This window comes from Acipenser ruthenus, chromosome 19 (assembly GCF_902713425.1).
Source record: "Acipenser ruthenus chromosome 19, fAciRut3.2 maternal haplotype, whole genome shotgun sequence".
Lineage (NCBI taxonomy): Eukaryota > Metazoa > Chordata > Actinopteri > Acipenseriformes > Acipenseridae > Acipenser > Acipenser ruthenus.
The window spans coordinates 15,516,871-15,542,583 of record NC_081207.1 but is presented as its reverse complement, the minus strand read 5'-3'; the positions used below and the strand labels follow the sequence as shown (position 1 = coordinate 15,542,583).

Here is a 25,713-nt window from a genome sequence, read left to right as displayed (position 1 = left end):
TTTTTTATTTTATTTTAATTTTGCAGCAATCTCTTTTTAATAACTCTGATTTATGAGATTAGAGAATATATGCGAAATGTTCTGGTCTGCAATGTATGCAAATTTATGAAAAAATGTAAACCACCACCAGAAGGAACAACCGCCAGACTACATCATGCCTGCTTCCATCTAAACAATATGCCAGGGCACTGCCATTCACTGTATATTGCCGTCCACTTTCTCTAAATAACAATCAATATTAAATAAAACTGATAGGAAGTAAAATAACTATTTGCAACTTATCAATTCCACTAATCTATTTAATACTAATATATACTATTTAGACACACAAGTACATCTAAAAACTTTCACATTTACAATATCCAGGAACCACAACAGCAGATAACCCATTTAAAAAAGAGCACACTTTATTGAAACGTTGACAGCGACTGCATGTCTTATTGTTGTCAAAAGAGGATTTGGTCACCTTTCACAAGCCCTCTTCAGAGGCAATGTAGCAGTGGCACTACAGAGGTAATGTAGCGGTTCTGTAAAGAGGCCATTGGTAACATAAGGGTAGGTACAACAGAGTTGGTCCTAACTGGAGTGAGTTGATCTAGGGGGACGTATGATGGAGTTTGTGCTCTTACAAAATGCAGATGACATGCAATCTTAACTTGGCAGGAGATAAGCTGAATTGAGCAATGCAAAAAAAAAGTGGAAGTGAATCAAGCAGGAAGATATAATGTTAATAATCCCATTACTCCTCAATATGACTGAATATGATTATTTTAATAATATGTTTGTTTTTTCTGGGGCAAATGGGTGTCATGGGATGTATGTATATTTAATTTAATGTATTTCGTTTTTCTACTGGTTTATAACTAACCTCTAAAATCATCAACTTGCATGGATCTCTCTCTCTCTCTCTCTCTCAAGCATGTGCAAAAAAAATAAAATAAAAACGTGTATGTGACACTTTGTGTAAGGTTGATTCTACTATACATCTTACATTATTTCACATGAGCACTGCTCCGTGTACAGAACAATACATGGAGGCCAAGCAATGCAATAGTTAATACACTTTGATATTACTTGATCTGTACATGACTGGTTACTAGTTAATGTATTTTTACAATGTAAGCATGGTCTTTTACAGTAAAGATCTGCAGAGCACACAGCAGGCAATGTCAACGTACCTGTAAGAACATTATACAGGTTTTCTTGATGTACCTTTACCAGCTACTATAGTTTTGCAATGTGAGCATTGCCCTGTGTGCAGTACAGTGAGGCTATGCCGAGCACAGCTTGAGACACTAGAATCTATCTTTAAATACAGTCCAACATGATGATGATAATAATAATAATAATAATAATAATAATAATAATAATAATAATAATAATATCTAGATTTGACCCTGTCTAACAGAAGACACAATAAAATGATGGGTAAAAAATAAGCATGGTTTTAATGAATAACTTAACATTATTTACAAAATATATACAAAATAAACCATCCATGTTTAAAAGAAAATAAAATGGAAAAAAATACAAAACTTAGGAAAATGTTAAATAAAGAAGTACTGGTCCCTACTGCCACTTTGAATCTGACGAATGTCAACAAATTAATCACTGGAACTAATGACAGCTAACACTGAAAAACATTTAGTTTTTTGTTTTGTTTGTTTTTTTTGTCTTGATTAAAACCCTGCTCTTTTTCTTTCTTTCAACAATTGAAAATATCACCAGAAAATTGTGAAAAAACAGTGATCAGGACTTTTGTGTAAAGTTAAAAACATAAATAAATATGGTTACACACTTAGAATAATAACACAAGCTAAAATACAACAGGTGCAACAATGGTAAAACAGCAACAGTATTACAATTATTACAATAAAATAAGATCAGCTAAAACACAACTAATCTGTATTTCACATATTTTGTGAAAATGTTTTATTTCATTGTAAACAAACTTTTTTTTTTATATATATATATACTGAATATCTTAGCAGCAATACAACACAGTAATTAGATGTTTGTGCAAATAAAACAAATCTGGTGTGCAGAATGGTATCTCTAGCTCCTGTACTTCCACAAATAGCATATGCTTAAAACAGCATTATCCCATTAGCAATTAAGTTAAACAGTTAAAGGGGTGTTTCAGCCTCAATGGCTTATTTAAAAAAAATCCTGCATTAAACAGTCCGTCACTAAAATGATAACTTAAAAATAATGCACTTACATCATTTAGTCACACAGTGGCACTGTGCTATGCTCGTAATTCCCCCAAATAATTAAACCCCAAATGTTATACAACAGTACCTTTGATCATAATACTACTACATTTGAATACAGAACATTTTGGTATATAACCTCTACCATACAAAGACAGTTCCCCTGAGTTTCAATATCCATAGTTGTATGTAGTGCTGAATTAATATGCTGAGGCCTCAAACTCACAGCTTTTTTAGCTGATTATAGTCAATCAATCATGTGACACGCACATATTGTCATCAATAGCCATATGTGCATTTCCGCATGGCTTATTTTGTGCCAGTACCAAAATCCAAGTCGACTAGATTTTTAGTTTAAGTTAAAAATGTAACAGAAGGTGAAGGTTATATGTGTAGCAGGGTGACTTTAACAAACTTGCCAAAAGTATAAGGAAATATTTCAACCATGATTATAATAATAAATGGCCTGCCACACTACTGTACCACATATAGGTTTATAAAAACAGATTATTAAATAACCTAGAACATATATTTGTATAGATACTGCACCTCAGGAAAGGTATCCGTCATAAAACAAAATAGGGTCAATATTAATCACAAAAAAATCATACCAGATCGTAATGCCACCATCATCAAAAACGTGCTCTGTGGTGGACTTCTTCCCACTGTATATGAATAGTCTGTAGTGATGTTAATAAGAGGGTTAATATATCACCCAGTCTGGGGGAAACACCTGCTGGATTAATACTTTATTTAAACAGTGGGATGTAAAGTGACGCTGGACTGTGTTTTTGGATAAAATTCAAACCTTGCTATTATAGTATATACACAATGTCCTGGAAACAGTGTTGAACTAAGGGACATTTGTTGCCTATTTTACCCATGACTCAGACCACTTGTTCACTCAAATTCTGGGTATCCCTGATTAAATGACAACTGTACTCATTATACAGTAGTGTGTTATCTATTTCAGAAGAGCTGAATCACATTAAACGGCAATGACTTTTCTCAGCATGGCTGGTCCAACACATTTTTCAGGACGCTGTATATAATGTAGCACACATTTCTGGCATTGAATCTCATATGCTGGAGAAAGGGGCATTTGGTGCTTCATGAGCACTCAACTGTACCATTGGAAACTTCTCCGTAGGACTACTAGGAGGTAGGGTGACCACGCCCTCTTGTGGGGCAGAGCCTGCCCCTTGGATGTTGCCCCTGGCGAAGCCTTTGCTGATGTCATCGAAGGTCCGCCCCCTGGTCTCAGGCACCCGGAAGAAAGTGAAGACAAAGAATAATACTAGGAAGACAACAAAGATAATGAAGACATAGTCTCCGCAGAGCATCTGAAAAGAGAACAGCAGGGAAAGAGGCCATTAAAATTGATTTATTTTTGATAAAACGATAGAACATTTATGAATGAGAGGAGACTATTCGGACCGGCTAGTTTGTAATATTGTTAAGATCTTAATCAAGTCCTTTTGTAAATCTCTCATTAAAAACTCTGCATTATTGTGTTCCCAATACATGTATTCCTCTTAATGGAACCAACACATTTGAACACTTGCGTTGGAGCCCACACCAAACCCGGTGGTTGTGTGGTCCCGTGGTTAAAGAAAAGGGCTTGTAACCAGGAAATCCCCAGTTCAAATCCCACCTCAGCCACTAACTCATTGTGTAACCCTGAGCAAGTCACTTAACCTCCGTCTTTCGGGTGAGACGTAATTGTAAGTGACTGCAGCTGATGCGTAGTTCACACACCCTAGTCTCTGTAAGTCGCCTTGGATAAAGGCGTCTGCTAAATAAACAAATAATAATAAAAAATAATAGAATAAAAGAATGTTAAGAAAGACTCATGCCATAATTGAATACATTAAGGAGCCACTGTTTGTGTTGTTGACTTACTCACCTGTACATAGGGGAACCCCAGACCAACAATGAAGTTGGATGTCCAGTTGGAGCAGCCGGCTACAGCCATTGCGGCCGGCCTTGGACCCTGGCTGAAGAGCTCGGCCACAATAAACCAGGGGATGGGGCCCGGTCCGATCTCAAAGAACGCCACAAAGCCAAAGATAGCTATAATACTCAGGTAGCTCATAGACTGAATCTGGTTCTGTAAAAATAACATGATAGAGAGAGAGAGAGTTTAAATAGGGGTAAGAAGAAGGGGTTTTTATACTCTCCTTCAATAGGGTATCAATTGTGATCCCATCGTCAAAATGTGAAAGCAATTTGCTTTTAATACATTGTCATTGTGTGCCACTGTCATTGAAGTCATTGCATAGCATACTGTGGAACAACTCTGTTAATAACAGTCCATTGTGCCCTAAATGGTGCTACTATTTCCTCTTTAATGTAATTGGCAATATCTCATTGGCACTTCAGTGGCAGTGTTTGCCTGTGCATCTGCATTACCACTGAGGATCCCTGGATGAGGCTGTTTCTCTGCAAGCAAAACAGAGACATGGGAAGGAACATACCGTGAGGACAAGAGCAATGGTCATCAGAACGGCACAGAAAGCCATCCCAGCCAATCCCACGAGGTGTAGAGTCCTTCGCCCCGCCCTCTCAACCAGGAAGAGCTGAAAAGAAATCAAAATAAAAAGTTCAACTGTAACTATCTGTTGCTTCTCAGGTTCGCATATAGATAGTTCATCCTAACTCTCAATCAGAAACTCTGAAGTAGACAACCCTGTAAGCTAATTAAACAATTTGGCTTTGTCAGGCAGTGTATAAAGTGTAACAGTATCATTCCTTTTTAGGAAAGAAGCAGGTACAGTGAGTGAGCCACAGTGTCTTTACATACAGAAATGAATTGTACTTACCGATACAACAGTGAACACAGTATTGACAACTCCAGCACCAATTGTAGCGTAGATGGGTTCTTTAACTCCAGCAGCCTCAAAGATGTTCGTTGAGTAGTAGAAAACCTGCATGGGGAAGATTAGAACATCAGTACAGGATGTTAATCACAATGTGACCCCAGTGAACGTCTGCAGAGCTAGGGATCGCTTCAAAGCAGGACGGTTGAACGGAATTCTTTTTTTTTAACGCGAAGACTGCCACTCAGGCCCCACCTATGTTTGTTTGAATAGACCGGCAATGCAAGTCTATGTGTAATAACTTTTTTGTATACAAAAAGATGCTTTTCTTTCAACAACATTCTATAGGGCTATGGTAAATGTGTATTTATGTATTATTTATTTATTCATTTGTTCATGTATTTATTAAAAAAAATATTACAAGTAAACTAAAGTTCAATATTCAAATGATTCAATTCGTAGATAGTAAAAAGAAGTGCTAGCTAGAAATCAGGAAATGGTCATTAGTCTACAGGAAGTACTGACCGCGTTGATACCGGAGAGCTGCTGGGATAGCTGCAGGACAATGGCGATGATGATTGGCTGACGGTAGCTTGGGGAACGGAACAGCTCTGGGATGGTCACTTTCTTCTCCTGCATCATCTTCAGACTCTCATCTTTCATCTCCTGAAGATCTTGCTGGACGTCTGCAGTGCCCCGCAACTTCTTCAGGACTGCACAAGATAAAAACATTCCTATAAGAACTCTGGACTCATTTCAAGATGAAATGGGGACTCCCAAGACAGTTCCCCCATTGCACCTTGCCTCAGTTTTGCACCAATTGAAGAAAATCAATTTTGGTATGTAGAGCAAATAAATAGTGGTTGAAGTTAACACAATATCTTCATGAATCTTACCTGATGTGCATTTCTTTTCACTGTTGGTGAACATGCATTTTCATTTTAAAACATGATATCTGGTACTACACTAGTTTCAAGAAATCTCTGTTTGCAGCCAGGTCGTGTGGAACTGCCTTGGTTACCTGGAGAGTGAGATTGTCTCCCTCCCCTTCAGTCCCTTCTGTCCTGTCATTAACCAACCGGTTGTTTCCCCTGTTGACCGACATGCTTTTACCAGTAACATGCTTTTGATCGTGAGGGGAAACAATTCAGGAAGTGAAGCAGTAACAGGCTTCCTGGGAGGAAGGCATTGAAACTGACAGCTTTCTTTAACCCAGTGCAGTACCAGGTGTCATCATTTCAAACGGAAATGCACATTTCATGCAACATGTGATTGTTTCAAAACTGCAAGTAGCAAATGGAAGGGCACAACATGTACGTCACTGTATAACATTTTAGGTGCACTTATGGGATATTGTATATTCAAATCTTGTTCCTATTACCAAACTATTTTAGTAAGCAGGTGTTCTAGGTGGGGGAAAAAAAGAGGGTATAAACGTCCTGCCAGTGGTTCTGTCTTTAACAAGCTGGATATGGAGATACTCACTCTCCATGGCCTTCTCCTCTTGGTTCTTGTTGATCAGTAGGAACCTGGGACTTTCAGGACAGAAAGGTAGAGCTATACTTTGGATTACAGCCGGGATGACTGTGAGACCCAAGAGCACGGGCCAGAGGGACTGAGACCCCAGGATAAACTCCAGACCAAAGACCTACAAGGGAGAGAGACAGAGAGACAGAGAGACAGGGAGAACGGCTCATCAATAAGGGATACATTCTAGTAGGACACACACACTGAACAGTATGTCAGTTGTGATCTGTAAGGAGCTATACACTGTATCTAGTGAAGAGTTTACAAGACAGCTATTAAGATCACAGACAAAAAGGTAGTTTGCAAATGTGTTAAATATGCCCCATGGCCAATCTGCTCAGAGTATATATATTTATTCAAGAAGAAGCAGCACTGCCCAGGCTTAGTTTATCTCCGAGTACTGAGTAGATCCCAACTCCAACATTTTAGAACCCTTTCTCCACACACACACACCACACACACCACACGTTTACATTGCTCTCTTTCTGGGTACATTACACTGACTCCCGTCGTATTAGAATGTTTTATTTTTAACTCCAGAGACATACACAGACAAACATACTGTGCACACAAAAAAGCGCACGCTCACAAACACACAGGCAAACTAAGAGACACACAGACAGACACACATGCGCACACACTCACATTCACGACCATATGTTGTACCTGTGCTATGAGGATGCCAATGACAACTCCCAGCTGGTGAAGAGTCCCGAACGCTCCTCGCAGGGAAGTGGGGGAGATCTCGCCAATGTACATGGGGACCAGGCCAGTGCTGAGACCACAGAACAGACCAATGGTCATCCGGCCCAAGATCAGCATCTCAAAGGAGGCAGCCAGCTTGGAGAAGCCCATCAGAGAGCCCCCTATGACAGCCAGCACATTGACCATGAGCATGGAGTTCCGCCTGGAGAAAGGGAACCCAAACAGGGGTTAAAGTGATACTTTACATCATCTTCTAATGTTCCTAACATTCAAAGAGGAAGTAACTCCAACTTATTATTTTAGTTTTTACTTGTTTTGATCTTAAACTGCACATACAATATAATTCCAGTACAGTCTAGCCTCGTGATCTTAAACTGCTGGAACAATGTACTTCTTATATTGTCTAGTTTAGTGATCTTAAACTGGAGAGACCATGTAATTCCAGGACAGTCTAGTCTACTGATCTTAAACTGCAGTTCCATTGTAATTTTAGTACAGACTAATCGAGTGATCTTAAACTGCAGCTACAATGTCATTCTAATATAATTCTAATGTAATTTTTCTTACCTGCCGAATCGGTTGACGAACACGCCGACAGAGAATGAGCCAATCATGCCACCAACTGAGAAGATGGCCACAGAGAAGGACCAGAGTGTCGTGCTGAGATTGTCTGTGATGAATTCAGCAGTGCGGGCCTTCCAGGTCTCATTGTGGAACTGCCTAATGATCTGAGAGAGAGAAACACAGAGACAGAGAGTTAGTGTGAAGCGCTCGTAGCAGATGCAAAGCACAATATTGGGAGTTATCATGCTAGAATGTCCTGATACTCAGCTCTTATTGATTCATGTTACAAGGATGAAAATAATGACTCCTTTTGCATAGCAGTTTCACCCATTCCAGGTTTTAATATGTGCTTGATTAGCCTCAGTGTAGAAAGTGTAAGTAAGAAGCTCAAGGAGAGGGTCGAACTGCTATGCAATTAAAGTCTTCTTTCCATCCCTGCATTATATTCTGGACATTCAGGACCTCTGCCTATCTGTAAAAAATGCTTTTTAAATGTTTTGGTTAGAGGATAACCTTACCTCTTATACATTTCCAAACAGAGATTTGTATAGTTGTATTTAATAAAGATGTATTCTGCTTCAGGGTTATGTGATATAATGAGGTGATGTGTCTGCATACAGTAACAGCACCAGGAAAATAAACTGCAGTAACAACTTTTCACCACATGGTGGAAGCAACACCCCATGAAAAGGGCTGCAAGTCACCAACACGTCCCAAGTACCAATTTGTTTCATATTGGCTTTCTGCAATTGTAAACAAAATCAGTATATACACTACATTTTGGACTGTACGTCATCGAAAATCTGTTAAATAAAACATAAATGCCATTTATATAAGATAAGCTATAGACAAACACTCATCCCTTGCAGATGAGTTGAGTCGAGAAAAAAATCATTGATTTTGTAAATTAAGTTTCCATTGCACAGGTTACCTGGGACTATTTTATTTTTCACCATAACACTCATTTTGCTTTTTGCCAATAATCTAAAGACACTTTAGGGCTTCTTGATCCTGTTCATTGTTATTTATCTAAATCCTTTTTTTAAAGAAATGTCAGGATAATTTACAGAAAATCTACTTTAACATTCAAGCACTGTAACTGGGGGGGAATCGATAAGTGTCATTAGGAGACGCCAGGAAGCCTAACTGTCACCACATATCTAGCACTTCATTCCCCGAGGAGAAAGTGCTAGATATTGACAACAGTTAAATGATTAGGTTATTTAAAGGAGCAGACAGTGTCCCACACAATCCTGACCAACCTAACACTAAAATCTGACCCATGGGTGAATAAGTTTAGCTGTCTATGCTTCACTTTGCACAGAAAAAGTTGTAGTGTTTTTGTTTTGTTGTTTTTACCTTTTCTGGTGCGTTGATGACTCCAGTGTTGTATCCAAATTGGATCGATCCAATCACAGCCACTGATACGGCCAGTAACAGTGGAGCTGTCACCTGCTTCTTCAGAAAAACAAACAGAGACAATATTGATGAGTGGAGGAGTTAATGCTGAAATGGGCCTTCAGCACATTAGAGGATTGATTGAAAAGTGACTGTGTTTATCACTAACTGGACACAATGAGCATTCTCTACAATGTAAACTACCAAAGTATTTAAAGTGGTGCCTGCTACAAACTGCAAGCAGTAATAGATTGTTATGCTCAAGTTATCTGAACTGTGTGGTTTCTTTGCTTAAAATGATTTCAGCTAGATCTTTGGAAGGTTCTTCAAATTAAACTGAAGGTCAGAACTAATATATATATATATATATATATATATATATATATATATATATATATATATATATATATATATATATATATATATATAAAACACAGTGATTGGTTTCTTTTGGATTTCTATATAAATAAAGTAACACAATTATACAGGCAAGGATATTTACAAGTAATTTTGATCAGAGCATGCTCTGGCAATGTCATTTATAAAGCTACATTTTTAACAGCAACACCCGAAAGTTTATTTAACAGAAAGTGGGGAAATCAGCTGGATGGACGTTTGGTGAATATAGTTGATATGGATGACCAGAGTTAAAAAATAAATAAAATAAAATAAAAAACTATGATATTATAAATTCATATGCCTTGGAAAAATGCACATTTGTAAAGAAATAGTATAGTTTACATTCCTAAAGCTTTAGATAAATCTTTTCAGGAGCAAGTTTTGTTGGAATAGTGAGTAAGCCTGGCAACACAATGGTAAGCATGGAGTATCAGGAACATTGTGATATGCACACATTTACACAGTATATAAATTGCAGCTACCATGAATTGGACAGGATTCTATTATGTTGTAGAGACAGTAAAGTAGAACGCTTGCCTAAACCTCTTCAGGATTTCATTTAACTGAAATATGTCCTGGTTTTATAACAAGTTGTCTTTTATTGAATCAATTCTACTTGGCTTCGAGCCCATATTACTCACAGTTAGACAAGCAATTGCAACACACACACACACACTGAAGTGCAGCCCCATTCAAGATGGTCATCCCAGTGCACTTACAGTGACAGTGATTTTAGTAGACAGGACACGGGACCCCCAGCCCATGCCTATTTTTAAATATCCCCATGAAATTCATCACTGCCACCAAGCCACCCAGACTGGAACCCAAGCCAAATAATCTGCAGGATTTCTGTAGGTTCCCACATTTTAATGAAGGAGTCAAATCACAGTGATACTAAAATACATTAGATTTAGAAGGAAACATCGGAGGAATCTTAAAATGTATATGCTGTATAAAGTAATGGAGCACTAGGATGCATGTTGTTAAGCGGTATGTGTACTGTAGAGTTCTACACTGCCAGCTGTCTATCCCTCATCTGCCCCCTACAAAATCTGGGTCGATTTTAATCTCCATCACAAACGCGCACACATGCACGCACGCACATTGCGGGGCAGGTTTCAAATCTAAACGACCCTTTTTGATTAAGTAAATAAATAAATAAATAAATAAGTAACACCCACCCTAATTTTTACAGAGGTATGGAACAGTCACGGTTTATACTTAACACACACACACACACACACACACACACACACACACACACACACACACACACACACACACACACACACAGAGCACTGTATGTAATGCACCCCAAATTAGGTATTTATAAAGTACCGGAGGTCTAGGCAACGCCCTCGCCTACCGTTCTGATACAGTAATAATTCGTCATTACAGAATACAAATACAATACTGCCGCCTCTCCATCTTTCGATTTTTAAGTGTCACCGAACTTGCACGTAAGCAAAAACACTTGTCATAGACACGAGCCCCAGGTCGGGTTCACGCACATGCACACGCAATGTTCATTATTTTAAACTTAGTGATAATCAGTGTTATTTGTGTAAGCTTATAAAAGGTAGAATATTTTGTGAAAAGGCGCGTCAAAGATTTTTGACGCCCCCCCCCCCCCCCCGTTTCTGCCTGCGCCTGTAAACCATTTAAAGTTAACGCCACGAATTGTTATGTAACGAACACCCTATATTATCTAAGCATTTTCTCTAAGCGTAGTTTGCACTCTCTTTTAAATGACTCCGCTTTGAACCGTTGGTTGCCTACTTTATAAAGAATAGCCTAAGGCATGTTATTCATTCGTTGTGTAATCTTGTTTTTATATAATACGTGTACAGTAGAACACATTCTGCATGGCATTGGTGGTAAAATAATATGCGCTTATACAAATCTGTTATCTTGTTCAAGTATAGGGTGCTGTGTGGTCCAGTGGTTAAAGAAAGGGGCTTGTAACCAAGAGGTCTCCAGTTCAAATCCCACCTCAGCCACTGACTCATTGTGTGATCCTGAGTAAGTCACTTAACCTCCTTGTGCTGAGTTTCGGGTGAGATGTAATTGTAAGTGACTCTGCAGCTGATGCGTAGTTCACACACCCTAGTCTCTGTAAATCGCCTTGGATAAAGGCGTCTGCTAAATAAACAAATAATAAGAACAGGCTGACAAAATATTGAATAAGTAATTTAATAAAAGGAACCACACAGCAACTTATGTATACAGTACGTCTAGACAGCAAAATAATAAGAAAAAACTGTCAGTCAATGCCCTTGATGACGCTCGTTATTCTCATTATTTAATTTTATTATTCATTATTATTTTATGTAGTTAATTACTGTTGCCGTGCGTATATATATATATCTTTGTGGGATAGCTTGTGTCGCTAATTAGCCTATCGCTATTATTCCAAGATATTGTTTTTTTCTCAGAAAGCAGAGAACGCAGAAGGGAAATCTATTGAAGACAGTACAAGCACTACAGTTTTCAAAAGCTGTAGGTTATAGAACGCACATGAACCCTGTTTCATAATAATAATAATAATAATAATAATAATAATAATAATAATCATCATCATCATCATAATCATCATCATCATCATCATCATCCCTGAATGTAAAGGCTGATGTATACCTCGTTAAAGGAGTCATGACAAAATGGCGCACAGGCAACAAGTAGCCGACTGCTTGTTCTAGAGATGCTGTGGCATCCTAAGCGTAATAACACATACAGTTCAATTGTGCCAAGAATCAAACAAAACTATTGTAGCCAAATCTAAGTGTAAAAATATCATACTTAGAATTACACATCGCGCACAACAATACTAAGTAGGTACAGCATATATGGTGATGCTACCACCGGTAGAGGTAGCCTAGATGTAGCCAAAATTAATAAGTCCCAACCATATACACGAATAGATTAATTCATTAAGAACGCTTACCTTTTCACGGTCCATATCGCGTCCCGTGTAGTCCAAAGTTAAAAGAACCAAAATATGTTCCAGTAAATAGTCTTCTATTGGCTACTGGTACTGTGCGAGTAACAGCAGAAGGCGCACAGCACCTCTAACAAGCTTATGTTGAAACTAAAACAAGTGCTGCCTCTGTCAAACTGTAAGCCAATGTTTTCAATATGCTAGAATTTCTGTAATTCTGCCTAATATAACCATAAATAAATAAATACATAAAATATGACGTATCCTGTTCTGACAATATTTGGAATATCCCGAATATTCTTCCGCAAGCCTTATTATTATTATTATTATTAGAATCCTTATCTGTGTGCGTGTCTTGCTAGTGTAGTATTTCGTTTTCAATTCTGGTTTAGCAGTGCCTCCCACCGCGACCTTTATTTATATTCTCCGCCCTCTCAAAACACACAAGCCGTGCACGTCGTATGCGAGAAGTGCACGGCTTCTCCCCCTCCCCCATTTAGTCTTGTGACATGCCTGAGTCAAGCCTCTCTTTTACGTCAGTTTGTTTGCATCACATTGCTCAAGGGAACAAGCCTCTCTCGCTCCCCTTCTGCGTCGCTTTCAAATAGTTACATCATGCTTTTGCGCACTATGCCTGAGTTGACATATTACGATCCTATTTAGGCCAGCGATGAAAAATCTTCGCTGATTGGCGGTTTTCTGTTTTACGTAGTCACCCGGGGCTATTGATGTGATCGGTGGAAAAAAGCTTTCATTTTTATAAGATATTAACACGTTTGTGACAGTTAGTGAGGGGTATGGTTTTTTTTTTGTTGTTTTTTTTTACTAGCCTGTATACCCCCACTCTCCTGGAATGATCCATACATTAGGTATGTGTAGCTCACATTGTCTCAGCCTTTATTATAAATGCTTTCCTGTTAATATACTGACGGTACGCTTGTGTCTTTTATACAACAATAACGAAGTCCGCAGTTTTGTATTGGTCTGCATGCGTACCAGCGTACCAGTTATGTGAGGTATGACACTTTTTTTTTTTTTTTTAATGCATTTCTATTGAAATAAACAAAGAAAATGTAGAGAAAGTAGAAAAAAACAGAATAGTGAACATGTTATAATGGAAGCCAGGGGGTGGGCTTTATACAATTACAAAAAATATTAAATAGGTTACATACATTAAGTGTTTTCAAAGCTTTTTTATTATTGGACATCTTAATAATGTACTGTTCCATTTCTTTTACAAAAAGAAAAAAGAAAGGTTTCTGATTAGAGAATTTACACTTGTGAATATGAAATCTGGCCATTAGAATAATCAGGTTTATAAATGTAATACTCATTATTTTCACTGGTCTTATAGCTAGTGAAACCAAACAGTACATTACCAATATGAATTTTAAATAAAATCTGGAGTATCTGCAATTCCAAAATAAATGCCACATTGTTTCTGTGGAGTCCTTACAGAATGAGCAGCTCAGGTCGATACCATGTTTCAGTTTCTTTAAATAGATTTTAACAGGATAACATTTATGTATTATTTTATAAGAAAATTCTTTAACTTTGTTAGTTAATAAGTACTTGTTGGATAAAATCCAAACTTTTTTCCAGTCAATACCTTCAATAAACCCGTCCCAATATGAAATAACATAAGGGATGGATACTAGATCATTTTGGAAAAGAGATCTTATACGCTTATTATTTTTAGAATGATCTAGTAAACAATATCTTCCAATAAAAGTTTCACAAGGGTCTATGGAAGGTAGAGGGCAAGATAATACTTTCAAATCATTTTTCAGTAAAGTGATCACTCCTCTAGGGAGAGCATCAAAAATAATGGCAAACTCCTTTGCTGTAATAGGTCATTTAAAGGTGGACAAGAATTCTGTATAGTTAAGAAGATTACCAATACATTTAAATAACTGAGTAACTAATATGATGCCATTATTAAACCAATTGGGGAAAAATAAGGACTTATGCTTATAGCAAATATCCTTATTATTCCAAATGAAATATTTGTGTGGAGAAAAGTTATGTTTATAAATTAAAGACCAAGAAAGAAGCATTTGTTTATGAAAATTTGATAACTTGATGGGAATTTTTTCGATATTGTAATTACATATTAATAGAAAGCTTAGACCACCAAGATTATTAAAAATATATGCAGGAATAAAGTTCCAAGTTGAAGATGGATTTTTAAGAAACTGTTTAATCCAATTTATTTTAAAGGTATTGATTAAGGTATAAAAATCAAGAAAGTTAAGTCCTCCAGATTCATGATTGTTCATTATTACTGATTTTCTAATATAATGAGTTTTATTCTTCCAGATAAAGTTAAATAAGATTCTATCAACCATACTACTGATGTCGTTTGATACATCCATGTGAGGTATGACACAAGCCTGGTTTTTGGGATGGAACCGCATAACAGTCTCGCGTTTTGATTGGTCCATGTCTGTCACATGAATATGTCGTCACACGAGTGGAGAAGCGTGCAGGCTTCTGGAGGATTTCTGGAGGTTTCAGCTCGAGTACCCCTTTACAGTTTTCGCTCAACTGAACGGTACCTCAGTTACAATAAAATGGAGAATAATCTGATGACACCCCCCCCCCCCCCCCGTATATTTTACATTTATGCGACAAACTGCTGGTTTACGACAGAACAACAAACAGTAGGCCTAATTCTTAAAACTTTTGACTACAAGTATTTGGATGCACAGAATTAAAAAGACAAGTATTGGGTTAGGAGCACACCTATTCTTTGTAACATTGACTGCCTTTTTAAAATTTTGACAGCCTTTTGTAAAAGTGAAGGCCTTTTGATACCCAGCATACACTGCAATACCCAGCAAAGTTATACACTGATATTCTGATAGCACAGCAATTCAAATGAAGTTTGTAATTGGTTGTGTTCTTCAAATACACAATAAAAAGTGATATTTATAGGGTATACAGTTATACAGCGATACAGTGGTTTCGGACATCTAAGAACAGGTACTGCGAGCATCTGGATTCATACCCAGAGGTACTCTGTAGCCTCCTAGGACATTCACAGCTTGTTTGACACCCTCTTGTAGTTGCCCGTTTCTGCATATAAAGCAAAATGCTGTTTGTCAATCTCTCTTTTTTCTTATAAATCAGTCTTTGCAGGAATCATTCCAAAAACACTTGAATCAGTTAGGGACTACCAGCCTGACACTACAGGCCTTTAAATTGCAGTACCAATTTGCAAGTTGCTAAGTGGTTGCGTTCCTCAAATTTGCACTGCAAAGTGATATTTTAAAGAATAGGGTATATAGTGCTTTTTTTCGCCTCTGCTTGCTTTTGGTGCAAGACTATGCTCCGATACACTCAAGCTGATACTGTGATCACAAAACACTTGGAATCGACTTAAATTGGTGCTTCTGTTGCATAAATACTCCACAAAATGTGCACATTTCAGGTCTTATATAATTGACATTTTTTGTATGTATTTTGCTATAGGAAATCGCGGTCGGCGGTGGAGGTGGGGTCCTCCTGTCGTACCCCATGAGTCCACAAATCCTGGGCCAACAAACTCGCTAGTACTCTCTTTAGATGCACAACAGTCTTAACTAAAGAAAATGGGCTCCTTCGAGTTCGTACGACCCACGACTGCCATTGGCCGAGCCTTGCCCCGATGGTGTTTTTTTTAATGGGATTTGCCATAGGGAAGGGGGTGGTCTCTTATCGTACCCGTATCTCCACGACCCCTGGACCAACGAACTCAGAAGGGCACTCTTTGCGTGCACAAGAGTCTTAGCTAAAGAAAGACATCGGCCACGGGTTCATACGCCACCCCACCGCCAGATGGTGGGCGTTGCCCCAAAGGGGTTTTATAATGGAATTTCCCATAGACATTTCTCAGGGTGCTATATCTCGGGTTCCGGGGGTCCCCGAGACTTGAAAATCGGTACGGAGGTCCACCTCGGGGCCTCTGTCGATCCCTCCAAGCGACGTGTCCCCAGCTAGAAAGGACACCAGTTTAGACTTTTTTTGTCAACGTGGAGCTCAAAAGTTATTGGAAATGCAACCTTGACAGGGCCCCGCACAAGCAGTCACCATTTTCATGGTTCAGATGCCAGGACGGCTTGGCAAAGTGAATTTTTTCGTCATGACATGAGTTTTTGGGTGAACTACTACACCGTCTTAGGGGGTGGTTTGGGGTGCTCCCCTGAGTCTATATCACTTTGAATGGTGGTTCTACATGCTCGGGTTCGAGAGATATGCCTGAAATGTGTTTTTCAACCCTGCCATAGACATGAATGAGGCTGAACCTGAACGCCCTGAAAATATTTTTTGCAAAGAATTGCTACGAAACTGGGCATATTACATTCAGGCTGGTCTAGAACCCTTCGAACGGTGGTTGTAAGTGCTCTGGTTCGAGAGATATGACTGAAAATGTGTTTTTTAACACTGTCATAGACAAGAATGGGGCTGAATACCCGAAAATATATTTTGCAAAGAATTGCTATGGTGCGTGCATGTGTGCAGGGGTTGCATGGTGGTGTGTGCGTGCAGGGGTTGCATGGTGGTGTGTGCGTGCAGGGGTTGCATGGTGGTGTGTGCGTGCAGGGGTTGCATGGTGGTGTGTGCGTGCAGGGGTTGCATGGTGGTGTGTGCGTGCAGGGGTTGCATGGTGGTGTGTGCATGTAGGGGTTGCATGGTAGTGTGTGCATGTAGGGGTTGCATGGTGGTGTGTGCATGCAGGGGTTGCATGGTGGTGTGTGCATGTAGGGGTTGCATGGTAGTGTGTGCATGTAGGGGTTGCATGGTGGTGTGTGCATGCAGGGGTTGCATGGTGGTGTGCATGCAGGGGTTGCATATTGGTGTATGCATGTAGGGGTTGCATGGTGGTGTGTGCGTGCAGGGGTTGCATGGTGGGTGTATGCGTGCAGGGGTTGCATGGTGGTGTGTGCGTGCCGGGGTTGCATGGTGGTGTGTATGCAGGGGTTGCATATTGGTGTATGCATGTAGGGGTTGCATGGTGGTGTGTGCGTGCAGGGGTTGCATGGTGGGTGTATGCGTGTAGGGGTTGCATTGTGGTGTGTGCGTGCAGGGGTTGCATGGTGGTACACGTGTGTGGAGGGGAATTGGAGTGCAGGTTTTGCACAAAAGAGGGGCCGGGGAAAAGACTGGGAAGGGTAGGGTAAAAGAAAAATTACTACAATCATTTATTTTCACTGTCGACTCCCAGTCTCCTTACCCTCACTTTATGATTTTATTTTGTGATTATTTAATTATTGTCAAAATAAACGGCCTTCATCTACTCACAGTTGCAGTCTCATTTCTGTCCATAAAGAACCTGAAACACTACAATATATTGATGGACGTTACATAAGAAAATGAGATGTCCTTTTTTTCGGAATACAATATTCCTTCCCAAAAATGTGTTTTAATATTAGTCTTTAATAAAGGAAAACGACTGCTTTAATTAATTGTCATGTATCTATTTCAGTGCAATGTAGTTTCTTCACGTAATAAGAAATACGTTTTTTTTTTAACATTTACATTTTATTTGTTTTTTCATAAAAAGAAAAAAGATTTCTGGGGAGAGTAAAAAATACATTAACTTTGATTCATGTACTAAGGGTTACTCTCAAATGAATTCACGATCCAGTTTATGGTAAACTGTGCATGGATGACTTAGAAGCTCGGCTGTCAGCTGAGTCCCCAAAACTGGGCTGAATTCGAAAATGCAAAGCGGCCCAGAATTTGGGACGTAATCTGCAAACCAAATCGGCCCAGAATTTGCGACATAAATGAAAACAGGGGCAGTCTATATGTAAAACTGTGATTACATTAGAGATAAAATAATGTATCCTCTAACAAAACTGCAATAGTGTATACATTTTATATTAAAATATATCGCAAAAACGATTATTGATATATGCTACTTGAAAGAAAAAAATACACCACCACAGAAAGCCAATTCTTACATTCGTGCATAACATGATAATTCATATAAAGTAATCACCCATAGTTTGTTATATCAGTACAGCGTAATACCACATTATATTTTAATGGTAAGGTTGTGGAAAGCAGATCACTCTCTCTCTCTCTCTGATCATAATGTTAAAAATGCCTGCACGCTTTTCCACTCGTGTGACGACATATTCATGTGACAGACATGGACCAATCAAAACGCGAGACTGTTATGCGGTTCCATCCCAAAAACCGGGCCTGTGTCATACCTCAGTTATGTGAACCCCTGATTACACTATGTAACACAATTTTTGTTCCTGGGTAGTAAGTGTTATTTCCTAATTGCTTATGCCTCAAAAGTATAGAAAATGGCTATTATTCCCCACAAACTTTGCTTTTGTGACCAGGACAGTGATATTTTGAAATTTACCTATTTCCAATGAGAAAACGGGCGAATTTGTGTCTTTTCGTTCACATAAAGTCAGAAAAAAACAACATATGAATCAAAATTAACATGTATTTATACTAAAGTAATACAAAAATGACTACAAAAGATTTAGAAGTGAGTAGTTTTTCGAGATTTACGATTATACTGTAAATCACTTTCACGAATCAGCCCCCAAATGTAGTCTCCCATCATGTTCTCGTTATACTGTCCTTGGTAGCGGCATTCAAATTCCAGTATATCCTGGTGGAAGCGCTCGCCTTGCTCCTCCGAGTACGTTCCCATGTTCTCCTTGAATTTATCAAGATGAGCATCAAGGATATGGACTTTGAGGGACATCCTACAGCCCATTGTGCCGTAGTTCTTCACCAGAGTCTCAACCAGCTCCACATAGTTTTCGGCCTTGTGATTGCCCAGGAAGCCCCGAACCACTGCGACAAAGCTGTTCCAAGCCGCTTTCTCCTTACTAGTGAGCTTCTTGGGGAATTCATTGCACTCAGGATCTTCTTTATCTGTGGTCCGACGAAGACACCGGCTTTGACCTTTGCCTCAGACAGCTTAGGGAAGAAGTCTTGAAGGTACTTGAAGGCTGCCGACTCCTTATCTAGAGCTCTGACAAATGGTTTCATAAGGCCCAATTTGATGTGCAGTGGTGGCATCAGCACCTTCCGGGGGTCCACCAGTGGCTCCCACTTGACGTTGTTCCTCCCCACAGAGAACTCGGTCCGCTGTGGCCAGTCCCACCTGTGGTAGTGCGCCTTGGTGTCCCTGCTGTCCCAAAGGCAAAGATAGCAGGGAAACTTGGTAAAACCGCCTTGGAGACTGTGGCAAAGTGCCCCGCCCCTGTGTGCATTTGTGTGTTTTGTGTATGTATGCGTGCGTATGTAAATGTTGGTGTATAGATTGGTACACGGGATATAAACGGGTCTGTGTTTCACGTGTATTTAAAAAGTGTAGATTTGTATTTAGGCACGGGATTGCACATCACGCACGTGCATTTAAAATGTAATATGTGAGCACGGGGTTGCACAGAATTAATTCACGTGCTGGGATTCAAGTGAATAATTAATTAGTAATTGAATCCCAGCACAATAGTATATATAGACGCACATTTAGTCAGTCAGGGTTGGGTGTTCGAGAGTGGAGAACGGGTGAGAGAGAAGGAGAACGTAAAAGTAGTAAAGTGAAATCTAGAAGTGTTTGTACTCACCGTGTTTGTTTGTCTCTCCGTGCACCGTTTGTTAAGTGTTTAGTCCGTTTTTGTTTATATGTTTATTTTTGGCTACAAGTGCCGTGTCCTGTTTTGTGTTCTGTTCAAACCTTTTATTTTCTGTCTGTTATTAAATGCTGAGCGCAATCACGCGCTCAGCTTTACCAAAACCCCATCTCTGTGTTTATTTATTTCCTCCATCTGGTCTGACGCCACCCACTCCGGCCGTCTTTGTGACAGAGACCCATCAGGAATGCCACCATTTTGAAGTCTCCTATGACCTCCCAGCCATACTCATCATACTTCAAGGCGTCCAGCAAGGTCTTGATGCTGTTGTAATCCTCTTTGAGGTGCACCGAGTGAGCCAGGGAAAGAGACGGGTACTTGTTACCATTATGGAGCAGCATGACTTTGAGGCTCCTGGATAAGCTGTCAATGAAGAGGCGCCACTCATTCTGGTTACAGGCGATTCCGATTGCCTTGAACAGACTGGTCACATTGTGGCAGAAGCAGTTTATTGAGTGGTCAGTGGGTTCCCGCCAAATTCTTGGGATAGTGAACTTCATGGCTCACTTTTCCCCTCTGTACCATCCTACAAAAATAAATTTATTTCACCCATGACTAATGTGTAAGAGATTCTTGCAACATTTTTCATATATGATATATTTTTTCAATAACATTGACAATTGTAAAACATTTTAAAATTAAAAACTTTTACAATTTTAAAAATTTTAACAAATTTTATAACATAAAATTCCGAGCAACAATTGTCCATCTTACCTTCCAGATTTTTTTTGCAGTGCTCGCATGTGAAATGAGGTGCCCAGGGTTTGTCTTCATCCCCGACAGGCATGCCGAAATATGCCTTGTAGGCCTCACACAACTTAGCAGATGCTTCCACGGAGTACTTTTTCGCTCTTGTCTTGATAAATTGGCTGCAGACATAGCAAAATGCGTCTGACGGATGCTTGCAGCCTCTTGATGCCATCTCAGAAAAATGCAGATATGTATCCACTTAGGCAGCTGGAACTAAACTGAACTGGTGGGCTTAAGGCCCCTGTATTTATACTAATATTTATATTACTGGAAAGTTCTAGAAGTTACTCCAAGTTTACTCAGCACTGAATCTATCTGGAATGTTCTGGAAAATAGGTAAATTTCAAAATACCACTGTCCTGGTCACAAAAGCAAAGTTTGTGGGGAATAATAGCCATTTTCTATACTTTTGAGGCATAAGCAATTAGGAAACAACACTTACTACCCAGGAACCAAAAAAAAAAAAAAAAATCTGTTACACAGTGTTATGGATCAAGAGTAAGGCGTTGGAAAGCCGTAATTCTCTGCAGAAAACATGTAGACATAATAAATACTCACCGCAGTAACTACGGCCTGTCTGCATTTTCTTTTGTGACCTGATGTTGATGGAGACAAACATGGTGATCCAGCGAATTATAAAATACACCCCATATAAACAAGCATCTTTTGAAAAAGAAGTTGCCAGACATTTGATTCCCATAAAAGAAAAATCAAGAGGTAATTTTAAACTTTTTTTATTAAATGTTAGCTTGCGAGGTTCGGGGGGCGTGAAGCTGGGGGGGCTGCTAATCTCTAATCTTTCAATTTTCTAATCTCCAGTTAATTAGTTCTATTTTACTATTTAAGACCGGATCACCTGCACCTTTTCTGTCTAGTGTTTCGTTTTTTAGCAAACGCGCAGACGCCGTCGTTTCGTGCTTCACCTCTAATATCTAAACTTCGTTGCCTCGCTCACGCAGGTCGTTTCTCTGCACATCGCTGCCAAGATATTATCAATCATTTTCTTACCTGCTCAGGTGATCTTTCTTTTCAATCAGCTTCTCTTTTCGGCTCCAAGAGCAACGTTACTCTTTCCTGTTCCATCCGGTCTCCACCTCGGCATCATAGCCGTCCAAAGCGCAGCTTCAATACTCAACTTGTCTGCAACTTTATCAGAAAGTCTGGTCCTCCGTTAAACTTCCAAGCTCCTTCAACATGACATCCTCATTCCCGTTGTCTGCGATTGCCTTACCTTAGCTCTATTTAATTCTACCACGAAGTTTTGTCGGCTTAATCCTTCTTTACTCCTCGCTTGTAATCAGACGCCCCTCCCCTCGCTCCCACTGAGCCAGCACAATTACCGTTTCATCAGAACATCCTGCCCTGGACCTCCATCAACTACGTTCAACATTTTAAAGACGTATCCAGCCCATTCTAAACTCAATTTTTTAACTAGTGGCGGCTCGTGACTCGACTGGTCACAACATTCTCCAACGACACTATTGTACTGTAACTTTTCCACCGGCGTCTCACAGACTATGGTTACCACGGCAACGCCCTTATTGAGTGACTGCGGGGAGTGGTAAGTTGTCATGGTGACCAGGCGGCTTCATCAGGCTCTGCGTGCTCTGCGCCTCAGCACTGCAATCTTCCGGCTTCCTGTTGCTGCACTTTCACAACTGGCAGAGACGAATTCAACGCGCCGAACCATAACATCTAAATATTGCGTTAACTTATTTCTATTCATGACTATCTGTCCTAAACATGTCTAGAATATTTATTATTTAAATCTAAAGGAATAAGCAAATGTTGTTCTACATAGACGAGGATTTTAATCGTAATAACTTCTTAGATTCTACCCTGATTCACTCAGGTCAATGATGTAATTCCAATCATAAACTCTGGATGGCAGTATAATACCACAAGCTCTCTCTATACATTAAACCAGTTTGGTTTCGCTGCAAAGCTCGGACACTACAGCTTTTCTATCTATTCCCGCAGTTCTCACTCGGATGGATTCTCGGGAGTTCCCCCTCCTGCCTCATCCCCTGTCTATCTATATCAAATGACATTCTTCAATTTCAACTCTTACCCCCCTCCCCCCGCCCCTTTGAGGCGGACTGCTCCTGACCAAATCTATAGATTATTTCAACAGCCTCAGAGCAGCGGATTCTTCATCCTTTTAGGTTCTACAGCAGCCTCAGCTCTATGTATTCTCCATCTCTGGCTTCATCTAAATCAGTTTAACTCACAGTCCAATATCCACCGCTTTCAGCAGATGTCTGTGCTCTACAGCAGATCATCACACTACCGATGGCAATCCACCATTCACTATTACAGATCCCTGCTTCAGCAGATATCGGTGTTCTGCAGCAGACCACCACGCTCTACCAATGGCAGTCCACCATTCACAATAACAGATCACTGCTTCGGCAGATCTCTCTCTACAGCAGACCACCGCTCATTATTGACAGCACTTCTTTGTTTACTTCCTCAGATCTCTGCACCGTCCAGCAGATCCCATCCTCTACTGTTAATTGCTCCTCCCTGCAGCAGATCTCTGCTCCCTTTTCAGATCTACTCACTGTTCTAGCATGCAAGTTGCTTTAGTTCAGTCTAAATCTGGACCTGCACTACTCCAGATCTTCCAACGCTTCCGCTTTCCTCCAATACGCAGATCGTGGAAGCATTCCGCAGTCAAGGCTAATGCTAATCCCCATCTGATCAAAAATACGAGGTGCTTGTCTTTCTCAGCAATCTATTTATATGTCCACACATCCTCTCAAATATTACAGCATTAATACATGGTGAGAGACGCGGTGAGACTGGAAATCTGTCTTGTTTATGAGTTAAGGAGTTCCACTCTAGGAGAATAACTGGAGTTGTGAAACCCAGTCTCTCAATGTGAGTTCACCTTTTCCATTTCAAGCAGACATGATAGTAGCAGACCACAGATCGATCCCGTATTCACTGACACATAGGATAGTCAACATCTCATCTCTGCCCTCCATTCCAGTAAATGGAGCACAAAGCGTGCTGAGCTTCCCCAGCAGTCGATTTACACACGTTCGTCGGTTCCAGCTGCTACCTCAACTGTCAGTTCCAGCTCCCCTTCGGCCTCCACTTTTAGTGTTCAAGTTCCGTCGACTGGTCCCGTCTGCTGCGTGCCCCCCCCCCCCCCCCCCCCCCCCGATTCACCAGCTGTCATTTGACTGAATCATCCTCTCAGTAACCTCCTTCAATCTGCTCAGCATTTCGTATCTGCAGCTCTCTCCCTCCTTCGACAGCTTCATATTGTACAGCCTGGTCAGTGTTTTAAACATTCTGTGCCAGAATCTGATTCATCCTATTCCTTCAAATCAAACCAGATCATGGCTTTCATCGTCCAGCTAGGGATTTTTTCTTCCCACCATTCTCTCCATACCAGTAGTTTGTCTGACTCTTTCCGGAATCTTCAAAGTCCCGTCCCCCCCCCCCCCCCCCCCCCCGCTGCACCTTCCAGCCTGCCTATATCAACAGACATTCTCCATTCACTTATCTCTACTCTTTGGAAAGTTTGCTTGTCCCCTTACGAAGATCTCCTCATGGAGACCATCTGCCTAACAGCTGATTCTTAAGAGCCTTCCCTTCTGCCTCACCTTCCCGCTGTCCGCATCAATGACCATTCTCAGTTTGCTCATTCTACTCTTCTGAAACGCCGCTTCTCCCCATACAAGGATCTACCTATGGAGATCATCTGCATCTGAGCCCTCTTCGGTCTCCTTAGGAGCTCAGAATTCACAGTTCTAATTTACGCCATCATTCAGTTGTGTACCTCCAGACGGATCCATTTCAGCGCCGTCAGTTAATTCAGCTGTCAAGCAGATTCCCCTATCTGCCCCTTATTTTCAATGTCAAGGTATCTCATCTGCTTCTCGGCCGCCTTCGGCTTCCTCAGAAGCTCAGACTTCACAGTTCCCTCAGCTTCAAGCTTCCCTGCAGCGACGAAGATCTCCTAATCAGCCAACCTCTCCACCCTCCTTTCTAGAGCAGGCCTCCTTCCTCAGCTGTATTCTCCCCATTCATTTCGTATAGGTGCAGCTACCTCCGCTGCGAGAGCCAACATCAACCACAGTCTGATCAAGACCATGGACCGCTGGTCCTCTTCCGCAGTAGATTATTACGTTCAGAACTCGCAGTTTCTTCTGCTTCTGATTTACTTCACCATTCGGTCGTACCCCCAAGAGGGATCAATTTCAACGTGGTTAGTCCATTCAGCTGTCAAGTAGAGTCCCCTATCTGCCCCTTTTCATCATCAAGGTATCTCCCCAGCAAGAACCCCCCCCCCCCCCAGGACCCTCGGTTCTGATTCCTCTCGCTCCTATCATCACTCATCGCCCCTCCTTCCACCCTCCAGAGCAAGCCTCCCTCCTCTACTTCACCCCCTCATTGATTTCTCTCACTCCTAGGATCACTCGTCACTGGATTCCAACCTACCTTGCCTCCAGAGCGGGCCTCCCCCCCAATCATTCCGTAGGCACAGCCCCCTCTGCTGCGAGGGCCAACATCACTCACAGCCTTCTTCGGCTTCCTCGGAAGCTCAGAATACACAGTTTCTTCAGCTTCAAGCTTCCCTGCAGCGACGAAAATCTCCTAATCAGCCCAGCTCTCCTCCCTCCTTTCTAGAACAGGCCTCCCTCCTCAGCTGTATTCTCCCCATTCATTTCGTATAGGTGCAGCTACCTCCGCTGCAAGAGCCAGCATCAATCACAGTCTGATCAAGACTA

The 25,713-nt window shown here is 40.5% G+C and overlaps 1 protein-coding gene across 2 annotated transcripts; it reads right to left on the bottom strand.

The window, feature by feature from the left end:
* Positions 1-1,429: 1,429 nt before the first annotated feature.
* Positions 1,430-13,063, bottom strand: LOC117424552 (solute carrier family 2, facilitated glucose transporter member 1-like). 2 transcript variants are annotated; one of them, XM_034040988.3, is made up of 10 exons: positions 12,570-13,063; positions 9,188-9,286; positions 7,832-7,992; positions 7,226-7,466; positions 6,518-6,680; positions 5,558-5,745; positions 5,036-5,140; positions 4,691-4,792; positions 4,120-4,323; positions 1,430-3,556 (listed from the first exon to the last, which is right to left on the bottom strand). In XM_034040988.3, exons 1-10 carry the CDS (start codon positions 12,582-12,584, stop codon positions 3,293-3,295), a joined length of 1,542 nt encoding a protein of 513 aa, XP_033896879.1. In that variant the 5' UTR covers positions 12,585-13,063; the 3' UTR covers positions 1,430-3,292. The 2 variants fall into 2 exon arrangements, with proteins under 2 accessions (XP_033896879.1, XP_033896880.1); XM_034040989.3 differs by having other exon boundaries at positions 9,188-9,283.
* Positions 13,064-25,713: the final 12,650 nt, after the last annotated feature.